This window comes from Aphis gossypii, chromosome X (assembly GCF_020184175.1).
Source record: "Aphis gossypii isolate Hap1 chromosome X, ASM2018417v2, whole genome shotgun sequence".
NCBI classification, from domain to species: domain Eukaryota; kingdom Metazoa; phylum Arthropoda; class Insecta; order Hemiptera; family Aphididae; genus Aphis; species Aphis gossypii.
In genome coordinates this window covers 18,230,102-18,248,666 of record NC_065533.1, presented here as the reverse complement: position 1 = coordinate 18,248,666, position 18,565 = coordinate 18,230,102, and the positions used below count along the sequence as shown (strand labels likewise).

The following is an 18,565-nucleotide window of genomic DNA, read 5'->3' as shown; positions in this document are numbered from 1 at the left end:
GTTTCACAACACTGAGGGTATCTCGTTGGTTTTATTATTCTTATTGATTCGCGAGTCATCGGTTCATCATAATACCCTATGGGCTATGGCAATCATAGATTAGTAATACTTTATGTGAGATTATTACATTTTATACTTACATAGCGTATTACTATAATTTAATTTTAAATTATTTGTATTTCGTGGAAAGAAATTCATGTAGTTAAATAGTAGATTAGTAGATACCTTTAATATTAATACTCCGGGAAAATTCATAAATTACAAATTCACGATATTTTTTTATATGTACTTGTCCTTTTTTTTAAAGTTCTATTATTGATATTTAACGTGATGTTTTTTTTCATTATACTAGGATGTAAACAAATCCAATTTCTTAAAAATTATCTCTAGTGACAAAGAATTAAGAAGGCATGCGATTCATTGAAACTGGAAAAGTCGTATAAGGGTATGTTAGAAACTTAGAAATCCCGTCATACAATCAGCATTTCTTAACGTTTATATATTAAACCTTTTTGTTTACCTGTCTATTACGTTCGGAATTAAATTTAGAAAAAATAACATAATATTAATCATTGTGACATAATAATGCTATTACAACAAAATCTAACAGTTATTTTTCATGTAAACCTTGCTAAAAATGCATATATATTTTTTTTTTTAAGGTTTAATTTCTAAATAATAAAAGAACTTCAGCTATTTCTATTCAATTCTTCCATACAATTAAATAATACTTTTTTAGATCTCGTCTTATAATTAAAAATTATATATAAGTACGAGCGCCTACTATAAAAACTTATGAATGGGTACATATTTCATACTAATCATATTTTTTATTCAATATTGTTTGTATAAAGAGGGCGACACAATAAGATTTTCATTAATTTTATCGGTTATGCTGCCACCGGAATGCTGTGTTTCACAAATGATAATGCATATTTGAAAGTCGATGAACTAAACGATACATTTAATTATATCTATGGCAATGGAACTTATAAAAAGGTAAAATTTTGTTGTCGAGAGAAAATTGCAGATCTATAAAAAATAATTTCCCCTTGGTTTACAGTTTTAGTTAAAAAAAACCTACTCTGTCCGAGGTCCACTCGATACCTACTATACAGCAGAGCATTGCCCACTTAATCATCCTTTTTTTATTTTAAAGACTTATTTTAAAATTTGAATTGCATATTTCGATATTTTTTAGACATTTTTAAAAATATACTTTGTTAAAAGTGCTAACTAAATCTAATTCGCTACCAAATACCACCTCTAAAGTTGAATATTGAACATAAGAATGAAAACATAATATTGGTTGATTAAATAACGTTATTTCGAGAATAAAATATAAGGGTGTCATAATATTAATGTAAATTTATTTTGATTGTACCTTTGTACCTATAGGTTTAATTTATAACTTTAGTATCTATTCAATCGATAAATTATGAAAGAAATATTTTTTTAATTTATCAAATGCTTATTACTTTTTGTTACCAAATCACGTATTTTTGTGAATAGCAGATCAATAATTTTAGTATAAAAAAATTTAATTTTTGTTCTACAATCACGATCAATGCTTAAATAAAAATATGGACATCATTTAATTATCATTTTATTTAATCATTTTATCTCTTATGTGTTGTATTCGTGAAATAAAATGTCATGTTAAGAAAGGGTCAAATATAAATAATTTTTTCAAGAAAATGTTCTCTTTTATTTAATTCAAATCAAACATAAAAGTTCAAAGAATATATTTTTATATATATTATAGCTCTCACAGATAATTATACCAAACGATATACATGACCATGTGGCCATGTACCCATGGTTTTATCCTTTATAACGTAAGTTTTAATGTATGAAATTTTGTGCCTTCTTTTGGTTAAACATTACGGGATAAGTGTTTTATAGGCATAAAATAAAAATCGGACTTCTTTGACCAAGAAATGAAATATTTCGCTGTATTCTATACACACCATTCTAATGTTCTATTTCCTAAAGTGAACTTATTATTACGATTATGAGTTTGAGAGTATACGTAACTTAAAAACATTTTACGACCATCGTCTGATGTACGCAAATCTTAGGATGTGATGTTATTTAAAATTGTAGGTAGTTGATACAGCTGTACGACATAATAAAAGTAGCGTAGCTAGACACTTTTTCTTGGATAGGGACTGATATTTTGATGTATAATAAGGATTATCAATTGTTATTTTTATTAAATAAAAAAAATAATACGATATAAAACATTCATTTTTGGAGAAAAGTGGGTAGGCCCAGGCCTACCAGGCATACCTGCTGGCCATGTCACTGCATAATAATAAGGTATATCTATTAATCGAGCAGTTAGACGTATAATATGTACATTGTACGTGCATGTATCATGTATCGGAGACAAAATTAAAAGTACGACAATCATTAAAATATCTATCGATTAGTAGATGGTAATATACGTAAATAATGATAGATACTTATAAAGTTATAAATTATAATGTACATATTATACACCGTTTGAGTGTTACATTTTCATAATACTGCGTGGCGTTTAAAAATGATTTGATACTCATAAAAATTGTATTTTATTGTTATCTGTTCTCCCCAAATAGTTTGTAAGTGTACTTAGTGTGTACCTATACAACTCATATTTATAAGTACTTCAATAGAGTCAATTCAAAGCATCGAAATTATGTATTCAACTTGTAATTAATAAATAAATAAAAATAATATAATATAATAAAAACAAAAATTCAAACATATTAAATCGAACCCGTTCATTTTAATGCTGTGTATAAGCAGCATTTGGTTAAGAAAAGTTTTTACATATTATGACTAAATTACACATAATAAACATAGGCTTAGTGATCGATAGTAGTGCTAGAGTTACAAAAATAAAACTTCCAACATACTATATAGATAGACCTAACTATGTGGTGAATCTTTTAGTGGATATGATTTTTGATTTTATTGAATTTTAAATTTTTAACTAAACTGGACTTAAAATGTTTAGTTTGGTTCTAAAATCATAACACGGAAGAAAGTATAATTTAACTTAAAAAACTTTGTACGCGTGGGGTTCAGAATTACTATGTTTGTAGTCAGGGCCGCATTTAATATTTTGGCGCCTGGTACAAATTAAAGCGTTCACCGCTCCTTCCTCTAGGACGTATTTTAAGGAGATATGTTTGGGTATTTGTTCCCCCCTCCCCCGTAAAAATATAAAATATACACTTTAATAAGTTTAATTTTAATATAATTACTTTCAATTTTTATAAAACAGGAATAATTTAATAAAACAAAAAAATTTTTATGAATTTTAACATTTCATAATAATAATAATATCAAAATAACTTAAGTACCTAATAACCTAATAGCACACTTATTTACACTTCACAGAAACTATATAAATCATAATTCATATTACAATTAAATTATTTTTCTTAAGAGATTAATATATTATTATTAATAAATAATAAGTAATATTATAATAGTATAATCATTAATTCAACATCCGTATCCGTTTCACAAATAAAATCACTTATATCACGTGGTAAAATAATATTAAACAAAATTATTATAATCTATAGTGACTAAATAATATAAACAATAAAAAGTGAATATTGCTTATCAATATGGTTAATGCATATGGTATAAATATGTTAAAATGGTTTTAAATAAATAAATTATTTGTTTTTCTTTCCATCATGATTATCAGAATTTATTCAACATTTTGTATCTCTTAACTACTGCTCCTAAAAACTGAAGCTGCCCCCTAAAAATTTTCCGCCAGGTACAATTGTACCCGTTGTACCCCCCTAAATTCGGTCCTGTATGCAGTAATATCATACTTATAATTTAGCCTCAAAGCTTGTAACTAAATGATTAACATAACAACCAAATTAGGTAGAAATGTAGAATTGAATGTTAATTATTTTTCTAAAATATTTTTAAGATAAATTAATAAAGTTACTAAAATAAAATAACTGTAGGTACATATATCAATGGTGTGTTATGCAATACTTAATATTTATGTATTATAGTATACATTTAATCGGTGAATTATGAAATTTGAAAAATATTATCAATGCTAATAGATTATAAGTACAATAGTTCATTAATGATGTACTTCAAAGTGGAGGACAAGCTTCAACATTAGAATAAATATATTATTATTGTTTAGCGAACTCTCAGAAGGGGTTTGTGAAGTATTAAATTTCCTCAAAATATGAATGAGGTCATTGTTTTCTTTATTGAAATACTAAGAATAATTAAACATTTTGAATCCAGAAGTATCACTTGCAGATTTATCAAACAATCAATAAACAAATACGTTTTCTATATAAAATGGTCCAACACTGTTAAGTTGAACTCAGAAGTGTGTACAGTATTGTAGGTATAAGTGCGTATTATTATTATAGAAGTTCATTATTACTAGTTGGAGATCGGTTAGGAAACAACCAGCCTAAAAAATGGGTAAGTTTTATTTTGGATTTATCGTGATTGAATCTCATAGTACATTAAATTTTAAATTTTAAAAAGCCTAAAGCAAACATATTATATGTCTTAGTAAAGAATATTTTATGATTATTGACAGTCTTTATAGCTATATAGGTAACTAATAAAACTATTGAGATACCAATAATATTTACAATGAGAATGGTTCAAAATCAATTCAACCCTTTTAATATCTTTAACATTTAAAACCGGTAATCATAATTATTGATAATAAAGACATTATTGGATAATTCAACGAAAAGAGTATAACAATAATTTTAAAATAATTTTAATACCTTTATAAACAATAAAAATATAATAAGTGTAAATAAATATCTATATTTTTATTTATCTAACTTTAAATATTTGTATTTCACTGTTTGATAAAATAATATTATAGTTATATATTGCTATTAAATAAAAATTTTAAAAACATTATTTGGTTATTCATATCTATATTAATGATTTGGAGGGGACTGATAGTAAAGAACGTCCGTCATACACGCATTTATGTTAAAAATATCAGTCCTTCTGAAATTTGTATTTTAATATTCCGCTTATATGCGTGTACGTAACGATGCTTGACGATGCACGTGAATACGATGGGTTTCTAGACAGATAAGTAAAAGCATCATTGATGAAAGACAAGAAAGATAGGTAGTGAGACAGAATTTAATTGTTATAAAGACATATATGAATTGCATACAGCAAAAAATTCTATAATAGCACTAAAAACTACGTTGTTAGTGCAAAATAAATTGCACCATAAAAATGTAAAATAAAAATGAAAAATGTATACACAAAAGTTAAATTTATTTCCCTATTATAATAAAATTGATACAAAATATAGGATTATTATTAATTTTTTTTTTAATTGAAATTGATAAAAAAAAATACTTCTAAGTTATATTTTTTAAAATTACATTTATCTTTTATTAATAATAAAACATATTTATAAAAAAAAAAACAACGGTCTACGTATACACTAAAAACTGGTGCTTAGGGACTTAAAATAATATTTAATGTGGTATATGTTGTGATTAAAATTTTATTCACCTAAGATAACTTAATAATAAGATTTAATAGTTTTAAATAAATAATATACCATTCGTTTTTTCCCATTTGCATCGGGAATATTTGTTAAAACTTAAAATATCTTCAATTGTACTATTTTTGCTTTTCAGTAGTTCATTATTCGATTTTTCTTTCTCTTTTTTATAATCATGGACAAATCAGACAATAATTTATAAATAGGTGTTAAACCGTCTAAATCACATTTTATACAACCCATTTCAGCTTATCCACATATTTTAGAGAAATGATTTATTTTATATTTGTATCATAATTATATATTATTAGTGTTGAGTAGGTACAATGTAAGTATACGCAAATATTTTACGACTAAGTATATAATTAATACACTATTGTCTATTACGCTGTATTAGGAAGTTTGCACCCATTAAATAAAAAATATTATTCGTCACAAATAGTTTTTTATAAAACGTTTTAAATTATAAAACAAAATTTAGTAAACAAATACATCAATTGATCGTTAGTAATACAGTATAATATATTCAACATGATGTGTAACAAAACGCAAAACAACGTGTGGCACATATTATATACCTACTTAATTTCAATATTTAATCCGTAATTATAATTTCCACCGATTAGTACACTTACGTTTTTATTTAGATAATTTATTAATATTTTGACTGTTTGGACATTACAGGTGTTTTCAATTTAGTAGCATTAGCATTATTCGCCGTTGGATCTTTTGCTAACGAAAATAATCCAACAAATGATGAAATTTTTTGGGGAGCAAAGAAATGGGTAGTTTTGGTAGCTGGTTCGGATGGATGGAGCAATTACAGACATCAGGTTTAAAAAAATATTTTAGTTTTTTAATAATACATAAGATAGCAATATAGCATGGATATTAGCGATAAAATTATTACATTAAATCATAAAACATTTATTTAGTTATATTTTTAGCTACAAAAACATGTGATTAGTAGGATAGTGATCACTGATCATTTTCGCTAATTTATTATGTGTTTTTTTGTAATTGTACTGATGTCAATTGAGAAATATAGGTATACTTGATCACAATAATGGATAAACATCCATGAAGATCGTTTCACGCGAAATCAATATTTGACTAAATCGATTTTGTTTTTTTTTCCCGGTGTAAGTCAAAAATGTAAATGAAATGTAATGATATCTGAAAATTATACTAAACGTTTATGTTTAATAAACTAGATATAATAAATTCTCAAAAATTTTTAAACAAGTGTAGACATTTAAAGTTTATTTTTTTTTAATTTTTGTTTTTTTTTTTTTTTCATATAAATATTAGTAAACAGTTTTATTTTAGTTAATAAATTTAATACAAGATTTGTTATATGTTTTTCATTTATCTATTAAAAAGTATTTAGTAACAACGGTTGTTAGTTTTTGAATTACACAAAAAAACAACTTCGATTTTGTTGAAAGTTAGATTTGTGAAAACTTCCTATTTTTGATTATTTTTTCGCGGTTACTTTGAATAATACTATGAATTTTTACCTCTTTAAAGTTCAAACAGAATCTATTTGCTATGCTGAACTATACTCAAAGTCTAAATTCAAATCATTTTATCGACTACTTATCGTATACATAGACCCACAACAAAATACACGCTGTAAAGTCGATACATCCATTGATCTACTAAAAAAATTAAACACAACATGAAATATACTTAGTTTAAAATACTGATTGACCGTCTTCGCTCAGAATCGTATTAAACTTAAGCTTAACTCATCTATCACTATGGCCCTCTCGATACCTAATATAAAACAAGTATAAGCGATAACTTCTTGCAGATCGTTATTTCATTGAGAACAAACTTTTAGGTTAATTCAATTTTAACTTAAATTATTATCGAATTGTACTTGTTTTTTTGTCATGAAAGATATTTGTGCGTTTAAATTTGTTTTTAAAATAAAAATTATTCTATAGGCTGACATATGCCATGCATACCAAATAATTAGAAGTAACGGAATACCAGCAGAAAATATCATAACAATGATGGTGGATGACATTGCTAATAATCCCAGGTAAAATGCTAATTTATTTTTTAAATTTTATTTAATACCAAATAATAAAATTTTAAAACAATTAACACCAATGTTCTAGTTATTTATAGTGCATTGTCAATTTTGTCTGTTTGACATTCCTTAGAATTAAATTTATGTAGGTATATTTTTTCACACGATCTACGCGATACTTATATTGTTGTAACATATTAAAAATATAACTCACATAGCTACCTAAAATATTTGTATTTAATTGACAAATAATATTATTTAAATAATGATTTTAAAAATATTTAAAAATATAACAAAACCGGAGATTGTGAACGTACATGTATTTTTTTAATATATAAATATGAGGTTATAGTTACTGTACCATCAGCCATAACAACTCGATGTAATTACCTAAAAATATCTTAAATTTAATACGCGTCTTAAAATTATAGAAAAGTAAATTTTAAAAATCTCATTCATAAACAAGACTTGAAATCATTTACCAATGATGAAAATATTATTGCATTATATACAATAGTTCGTAATTGATTAAAACTAATAATAATAATTATGTTAAAAGCATTTAAGTTCAACATACTAGGGCTATGATCTAGGTGACAGTGTACAACATGAATCATTATTTTGAGTTGTATTTGAAGATATTTAAAAATTAAAGAAAAAATGATTTTACAATTAGGATATCATTAATATTATTTAAAATACTAACGATTGCAAATTATTTGCAAAAAATTATTTTTAGAATTTGTATAGTACCACGTTTTTAATTATTTTTTGTTTTAATTCGAAAATATTAAACATGGTTACTTGACATTTTTTCGTATATAGTTAACATTTTGCTTAATTACACGCTATTATCTATATTTGATTCCATGAATCCATTTACCTACGCCGATTTATGCGGTATGGCAATATCGATTACTTTACCCTTTTTTATTATTTAAGATGTTATTGGTTAACTTAATAAGTTTCATATTTTATTTATATCATATGTATAAAAAAAATTTGTTTTCCTAGTTGTAACTTATTAATTATCTGTTTTCGATACATTTTTATTAAAGAAATCCTACACCTGGAAAGATCATTAACAAGCCAAACGGCACTGACGTTTACGAAGGAGTTGTAATCGACTACAAAGGAAAAGTAAGAAACTTTTGCATTTATTCTCTAATACAAATATACATTTCCAGTTAAAAATGACTATGCAATATGAGCAGTCATAAACGTATTTTGATTATACTGATAATCGTAGACATAAAATTGATTTCAATATTTCGATACATATACCTTACATACTTATACCTTGATCCTATGATCAGGACATTTTTAATTATATAGAAAAGGTAAATAATTTTATAAACTGTAATTAAAGTTTACGAATTATAAAATATACAATTAAAAAAAATACGAAGTAGAGACAGTTTCCGAAATTATAATGGTTTTTCCATAAAAAAAGTGTTTTATACTATTGAGTTTATACAGTTGGTTTATGTATATTATATATAATATAAGCTCAAAGGTTTTACATTAATTTTACAACACCGAGGGTATCTCGTTGGTTTTCTTTTCATATTGATTCGCGAGTCATATAATCGGTTCATCATAATACCCTATGGCAATCATAGAATATTAATAGTACGTGAGATTATTACATTTTATACTTATAATATAATTTTAAATTATTTGTATTTCGTGGAAAGCAATTCATGTAATTATTTTATATTAATACTCCGGGAAAATTAATAAATTACAAATTCACGATATTTTTTATATAAATACTTTTTTTGAAGTAGGTACTATCGATATTTTAATGTAATGTTATCTTACGTTTTATTAGGACGTAAACAAATCAAATTTCTTAAAAATTATCACTGGTGACAAAAAAGGCATGGAATCCATTGGATCTGGAAAAGTCGTAAAAGGGTATGTTAAAGAATTCAATATTTGACTTTTTTTTAAATATTATGTTTGAAATTAAATTTAGGAGAAATGACATATTAGTCATAATTACATAATAATAATGCTAACAAAAAAATCTAACAGTTATTATTTTTTTTTGTAAAACAATGTTAAAAATACATGTCATTAGAGACATTTAATTTATTTTAAAAATCTTCTATTGAAAATTAAATTAATAAAATAACTTTAACTATTTCTATTCATTTCTTCCATACGAATTAATAATACATTTTTAGATATCGTCTTGTAGTCAAGCATAATAAACAAGTATTATCAAAACTTATGAATACATATTTTATACTAATCATATTTTTTTGTTTCATTATTTGTATACAGTGGACGACATGATAGGATTTTCATTAACTTTGTCGATCACGGTACCACTGGAATCTTAGGTTTCCCAGATGATTATTTGTATGCCGATGAATTAAACAATGCATTTATTTCTATGCGTGGAAATGGAACTTATAAAAAGGTGAAACTTTGTTGTTGATATAACGTTACAGATCTTTAAAATATTAGTTAAAAATAATTTCCACTTGGCTTACAATTTGAACTAAAAAAAAAAACAAAAAATATTCACTTAAAAATCGAATAACTTTGACCGATCAGGATCATTTTTATTATTTCGATATAAGTCATATAACTAATACGAAAACAATTATTAATGTATTAAAATTACTTTTTTTGTCGTATATCAGAAATCAGAATTAAATAACTTTTTTTGCAAATTTATTATCAAAAATAAATAATATGTTTTAAACATTAAACATTCTTTTGTTTTTGGTGAAAATATGATAAACCTAACCTCGCTTCTTGGTTTTCCGTCTTATTTTCTAAATAATTTCGGAATGATAATTCAACAACTAGTATTGATTATAGTTTCATACATAGTTAATAGTTATTTAAGTAGAATCGTTGCAGTTAATTATAGTTAATTTTGATTATTTTGAGCTAATATGGAAAACTAATTATTAATATTTTATTAAAATTGCCTATGTCAAACGCCTTAAAAACTTACGTGTAGCGTTCTCTTACCAACATTTTAATAATAATATTATAACTTGAGTTAAGTTGTTTTAATAATATTTTCTAATTATAAAATATATTTGACTAGATGTTGTTATACATTGAAGCATGTAGAGCTGGATCTATGTTTGATGGTATACTTGCCGAAGACACAGACAGTAAGTTTTATATTAGAAAACATTAACATTACATAATTAATATTCCTTAAATTCTTTCTATATCTCCAAAATGTACTTTATAGAGTCTAAATCATTTTATTTTAAAACCCTTATTTTTACGTAAATACAAAATGAGAAATAATGTTAATTAATAACAAGTGCCAGATTATAAATATAAGTATATATATATTATAACTCTCCAGTATCCATAGTATGTACCTACAGTACATTATTTTGAACCAAAATCAATATTGTTTGTATTATACGTTTATGTATTATTTTTACTAACTAATTCAAAATCACATTAAACTATAATATATATTTATATACGTATATAAATATTATAAGGTGTAATTAAGATATTGTAATAAATACAATATTTAAATAAAAATTATAAAATATTCATCTTATTTAAGTACTTATATTTTGAAACTAGTTTTGTCAGTAACCGCATCAGGACCAAGAGAAAGTTCTTATGGTTGCTACTGCGGATCCCAATCTGGTCCATACAAGACATGTCTTGGAGATTTGTTCAGTGTCACATGGATGGAAGACTTGGATATGGTACGCATTCTTATCATATATTATTTAAACTTAACTAAACTGCACCACGTATAGATTAGATTAGATTAAATAGTAACTTATGTAGTATATATTGTTTCATAACCAAAGATGTATTACCTATTTAGGTAAAATGAAATGCAAAAATAATGTTATGTGACTACTACGCATTTTATAAATTGGATATTGATTATCAATAATTATTGATTAATTAATTAATTATAATTCATCACAAATAGTATTTTTGGAAATTATCAACGATTTTCTATACAAATATACGATTGTAATTATAAATACTACCAGCACTAACAGCTCTAAAATCGGTGTTATTTATGAATGTGTAGCACTTGTTAATTATATCAGTTTTTATTTTGTATTAAATTTTAATTTAGTAAATAATATTATGAATACTTTAAATTGTTAAAATTTGAACAAGTGTTGTTTGTTTAACTTTTAATATGTAATTTAGTATTATTAATATAGAAATTTAATATATTTATTTAAATGTTTTCATTAATATTCAGCCAACATCCGGTAGGGAAGCAAGAAGACGGTCCGTTTTCAACGACTTTAGGGAAGTTAGAACTAACGTAACCAAAAGTAATGTCATGATCTATGGAGATTTCGAAACCGGTAAAGAAAAACTCTCCTCGTTTATCGGTTATCATGGAAATGATGACTCGCAGGCTGTGCGTTCAAACGGAATCGATATAAAAGTAAAAAGCATATTATTATTTGCATTATAATCGTAATTACTAATTACATAATAGAAAAAAATTTAAATACACACGATTCTTAATACATTATATTATAGGCTACAGTATCCAGTCGAGATGTGCACGAAAGCGAAGTACAATATCAATTGGCGCACGATAAGTTATCACTTCCAGAATCACTCAAATTATCAGCGGAATTACGTCAAAATAACAAGGTAATTTGAATAATGATACTATGATTCATCAGCACATTATAATTATTGATGAAATTGCCGAGTAGATAATAATATAGGTATTTCATGAGTCAATAAAAATGTTCTCGCTTAAGACTAATATAATATGAAGGTTGTGAAACTTTGCAGAATAAAATGGAAAACCTAACTGGATAACATCTAGGAATGATGGATTTTCCGCATTTAATGTTGAGACTTCTCGAAAATGCTTCTGCAAAATTTCAAAATGTTCTTATTCTTGTCTACTATAAAGTATTAGTGTTCATAAACTATTGTGTGTTGTTTTATATATTCTTGAATTGTGTTTTAGATGAGATCTGTCATAGACTCTGTGTTCCAAAATATTTACTCAGAGGTGGTGAAGATGAGGCCGGACATCAAGAGCGAAATCGGTGACTTGGAAGAACCCAGCTATCTACAACTGAATTTGTCCATGTTCCCATGTTACAGAAGCATTTTGAATCAAATCACCGAGAGCTGCTTTTCTTTGCCCAAGGTCAGTGTGTACAGTATAAAATTCTGTCTTATTAATGATTTTACGTCGTAGAGTTTTATACAGTTAAGACTAAAGTATGAAAAACTAAAACTTACTTGACGTGAATATTCAAACGTGTAATTTGAACAAGTTTTGGTTTGATTGAATCCAACATAACTAACACGAATGTTATTTTATTTTCTTTTTACTTGAACAATAATAGTGTAACCATATAATGATAAATAACATTTTATGTGGTTATTGATTACAGAATCCTTACGTATTGGATAAGTTAACGATTTTCGCCAACATGTGTGTCGTCGACAATCAAATTGACCAGTTGGTTCGCAATATTGTCTTTAAATCATGTTCAAACGTACCAGACAACATAATAAACATACAATAAAATGTAATATTATTTTAAAAAGTGATAAGAATAAAGTACAACAATTTAATATTGAAGTTTCAACGTTTAATGACATTTAATAATTAATAAAATATTAAAATTTAATAATTAATATCTATATCATGCTGTTTTTTTTTTTTTTTTTTTGAATCAAAATTGAAAGTATTTCTAAAAAAATATTGAATTAATAATAGGTATATTGGTATATACTATCGTAATATATTATAATATTTTACAGTATTTATATACATATTTATTGGTATACAATTTATCATAATACGTGATATGTTTTATAACTATTAGTCTATATATTAACTATAGATTATTATATTATATATTTATCACTAGTGCAATAAGAAATTTTATGACACATAATAACTTTGTTTTTTTTTACCTATATGCTGTTATTTAACATTGTTATTATGAATAAGTGGGTAATTACCATCGTCGTAAATGATCAGAGATTCAAGAGTATTTTAATTATTAATTATTATTTTAAACCTATTCTGGATTCTATAAATAAAAACAAATAAATAATAAATCGAGTCATTAATTTTTTAAATAATCGAAAAATACGCACATAAAGATATTTTCTTTTCATCTGTGTGACCAATTATTAGTTATTATTAGATATTATAGTTACTATTTCAATAAATAATGATGTAGTATAATATTGAACACAACTTATTTGTTGTTTTTAGTTCACACTTTATGAGTTAGGTATTGATTTTTGGTCCAGAAGATAAAGAAAATCAAATTTGGTCGTTCAACAATAAATAAAATGAATTATTTTAAAAATTGCTGCTGTTATATAGTCAATAAAAAGGAACGGTAGACGGGACAAGCATATAAGGTTGATATGTTGGAAATATTATCATCTATACACCAAATCAGAAAACCAAAAGTATTATTTATCCACACGCGTTACGCTAAATGTTAGCATTAGGTCACCAAATTAAATACGAATGAATTTTATTTGTGCAACGAAGTGCATGGGGTAAATTAATATATTTTCAATTTACACATAATATGTGATAAATAAATCATAATCAATTTTAAATAATAATATCAACAGGTAATAATTTTGGAAAATAATGATTTAAAAAATCAAATCATAATGTATAACTGTATAAGAGTATCTTAAATAAACTTAATCATTTTAATCTTTACTTGATAAAGTTATTGCAAATCCACACTTTTTTAGATGTAAAACAAGCTACTAACGATATATTATAGATGCGTCCCATATCTATAGTATACTATATAGTAGCTAGTAAACGAACATTATTAAAGACCTGTGGGAGTGTGGGTGTGAGTTATCTCAATATGATATTAGTACATGTAATATGTATGTATAATATACATATTACATATATATACTCTAACAAACCTATAAAATAGTATTACGTTTCAATGTAAACCATATATGGCCTCTATTTATAAATAATAAATTAAAACAACTCAATGAAAGTTAAACGTATTGATTATTATGAAGAAAAAAATTGTAATTCATTCGAACTACATACTTAGAACAAAATAATTACACAGAAAAAACATATACGTGGGATTTCTAAAATGATAATAATTATATTGATGTGTACTGTAATATAGAAAAAAAGTACCTAGCTGTCCCATAGATGTTAAAAATTATTTTTTGACTATGAATTAAAATCATCGCTGACAAAACTGTATGCCGTAGAGCTCTGCAGTATATGGGCTTAAAAAACAACAAATACGTAGATATAAATAATATTGTTAAAAGCCTAATAAGTTATCGAGAAAAAAAATGAAAATAAAACTAAATGTAAATAGATAACTAAAATGCATACAAATTGTATAAATATGAAACTGTGTATAAGTAATATCCTTTGTTGTTAAAGTTCTGACTAAAATAATAAAAACAAATCTTTAATCAGTATATATATATATATATATATATATATATATAACTAAAACAATGTGTGGGTCACATCTCATTAAAACAGTTAGACTTCTATTACGAAAAAAAATACAATTATAATTACCTACTTATAAAGTAGATTAGGTACTAGAATTATAGAATTTCAGATCATAAAGGCATAAACATTATAAAAACCGCATAAACGCATATAATCTTATGGCGCTATGTCAAAAATATCGTGAATGTGAGTATGTGACTAGAAATTTAATGAAATGTTAAGTTTATTTAAATTTGGTTTTTTATTATTATTATTCGACTTATAATATACACAACACACATAAAATGTATTGCACAATTTAGGTAATACTTAAATTTCATTAAAGAACTTTTACGGCGAGAATACTGTTAAATTATAAAATATTATATACATTGCGTCTTTATTATACCTAATCTAAACACGGGTGCTTAGTGCAAACAATGAACCATCGTTTGCGCTCGTCCAAAAAATGCAGGTATAATATTATATCTGCGTACGTGTATAAGATAAGTATACAAATATGAAATAACAAAATTACTTATAATAATGTGTACATAATATGTGGACGGATTCTCAGAAACTCGCGAGAGACAAAAATCAATACACTCGGAATAATTCCACAGTGAGCGGAACTTATGTTATAATGATGTTAAGACGCGTAATATTATTGCAATGTAAATGTTATGAGAATTTTTTTTTTTTTAATTCTAATATTTTAACATTATTACATTATTAATGTGTATTATACTTTTTTTATACGATATCATATTAAAATATTAAATATTTTATACAAAATTAATTTTACTTTCGAGTACAGAAATTCAGTATGAATTATTATGGTTTCAAAGTAATTTCCAGTACAAAAACGAAACTTTATTGATTTCATGCAGAACCTATGGCGATCAAGTAGATATATTCATATCATATATAAGTGTATAATATGTACATAATATGTATTATGGGTACGCCGTACGCCTGCGCTGATACGCAACAGATAAATACCAAAGTCAACAGTTGGCTTTTTACTGCAGGTCCGTCTAAAAAACAAATATTTAAACTTTAAAGAGAAAACATGGGCTGTGATTTTTTATACTTATAATTTATACGTTTTATGGTTTCATATAATTGTTTTAATATCTCTGAAAGTAGATCGTAAATCAAAACTTAGTATTATAATGTGAATAGATATTATTTTAAATTTCATGTAAGTATTTAACACTGATGCTTTTTTTGGCTTATATTAAAATACTATTTATAATATTGAAAATTTCAAACACTAATAAATAGCAAACAGAGACAAAATATTTTGAAAATTAAATTATTATTATTTTTTTTTTTGACATTTGTAAGTTTTAAGTACCTACTTTAAAATTGAATTAATACATTAATCAAATCAACACTTATTTGTTTATTCGTATACATCCTGGTAGACAACCCAGGGTGGATCTTGCCCCGTTGTCAGGGTCTAATTTAAACGTACTGGAGTGTTGACTATTGATATGATTTCTTTTATAATTGTTTATTATTTTTGTTTATATATACATTCAATAGTATTTAATATAATATTGTATATGATTATAATGATATATACTATATTATATAATAAAATATAAATTATAATGAATATTATTGTTTGATGAAATGCTTTTGATACTCTGCAGCCGCCTGTATCGTACTGTTATAGTGAATGTATATTGTATATATTATATAATATATATATTGTATCAATAGAATGATAATGTTTGACTGCATAACTACTTTTGTTCGCATTTGCCTGATGTTTATTGTTATGTCCCTATAACGCACGTGACAGTAACAGTTTTTTTTTTCTTATGAAAGTAATAAAAGAATAGTGTGTATAAAATTATAGTAAATTAATACCAACATACAACATTATCAATTATGTGAATACTGATTACTGAGCAATTCAACAATGAAAATTATACAACAGTTATTACAAATAATATAGGTAGGTGCACTAAAAAAAAAAATGTAAAAATGTATCATCATAAAATAAAATTAACAGATTGAATATTATTATACACTTAGTATTTTAATTGCTTATTACAATATTAATTTATTATAATACATTTATTTTATCTCTTATGTTTATTTTATTATTCAAAATTTCAGAATATATATTTAAGTATAATATTATAAATAGTAAACACTTAGGTACTTATTCGAGTATTAATCTAACAAAATGTCTGATTTGATAATATACATTATATTATTTTTACCATTAAATAGGTACAATTTTTTGTTGATTAATATTTACAGTGATGAATGGTAAACAAAATAATCGAAAGTGGGCATTTTTTAAAGAGTTTATATCCAATACCTTATTAATACATTATTATTATCTTCGAGTTGGTGAGTGTATACTGTATTACTGTATATAATAAAAGCGATGTTAAATGTGATGGAGGGTCGGAGCTCGGAGGGGAAGGGTTCCTTGGATCATTATTGCGAATTGCGATAGTTACTCATTTGTTATGTGTACGATTTGTAAAAAATTTATATTATACTAGTTCTCATTCATTTATGCACATTTCACTGTATTACTAATTATATTAGTAATAAATATTAATTATGATTTTACTTTTTACTCAAACACAACTATTATACATAAAAATATGGCAACATCAAAAACTGTAAAATATTTATACCAAACCATTTTTCGGCAATATCACTTGTTTTTTTTTTTGTCATAATTTAAAAAAAGACTTGAAATTTTTGCAAAATAACTACCTTTCTCTTAATATAATTTTTATAATATTTTCATTGGTTTCACATTATTTGATGTATCTATACATAACGTATGATAACATAACATTTTTGTTTGTTAATAAAATGGTTTGAAATTTTAATATAGTTCTTCATAAGTTTTATCACGATAACATACAAATATGCTTAATACCAATATGTACAATTTCGTTAAACAGTCATTCTAAGTAAACATATTTACAAAATGACGAGTATATATTTAAATGAAAAGTTACAGTTTTAATTATTTTGTTGTAGGTGGTTAATTTAAAATTACCTATATTATCCGTAAATATGAACATTTTTACTTTTATGTATATTATTATTTATTATATATACTAAAACATACAAAGCTTTGTTAAATATTTGTTATATTTATGCCGCATTGCATGAACAACTCAAAATATTTAAACATTTGGCTTAACAATGAGCTAAATACTAAAGGTGTCTAAAACATAATTATTAGCTTATTAAATTGTACTAAACATTGAAGTCATTACCTAAATTAATACATTTTTCATCTGAACTGGCATTAATAATTAATATAGGTAGTTGTTTCATAAACACAGGATTAAATAAATGAGCACGGCTAAAAAAAAGATTTAAAGAACTTGGTACCTACTAACTAGATTAGTAAGTAGTAAAATAAATATTTTTGGTTCAATATAAAAAAATGGTGTAGGCACTTGGTAATTAAGGTATTCGTTTACTATCTACTGTCCTACTATTATTTAATAATTTTTTGTTTAGC

The 18,565-nt window shown here is 24.7% G+C and overlaps 1 protein-coding gene across 1 annotated transcript; it reads left to right on the top strand.

Moving 5' to 3' along the window:
• The first annotated feature begins 4,314 nt into the window (after nt 1–4,314).
• On the top strand, nt 4,315–13,229 carry LOC114125012 (legumain-like). The gene is made up of 12 exons (XM_027988485.2): nt 4,315–4,467; nt 6,221–6,369; nt 7,489–7,586; nt 8,636–8,717; nt 9,412–9,497; nt 9,870–10,008; nt 10,651–10,720; nt 11,157–11,284; nt 11,806–11,997; nt 12,096–12,212; nt 12,541–12,726; nt 12,977–13,229. The coding sequence occupies exons 1-12, from the start codon at nt 4,464–4,466 to the stop codon at nt 13,109–13,111; spliced, it is 1,386 nt and encodes a 461-aa protein (XP_027844286.1). The 5' UTR covers nt 4,315–4,463; the 3' UTR covers nt 13,112–13,229.
• The last annotated feature ends 5,336 nt before the right edge of the window (nt 13,230–18,565 follow it).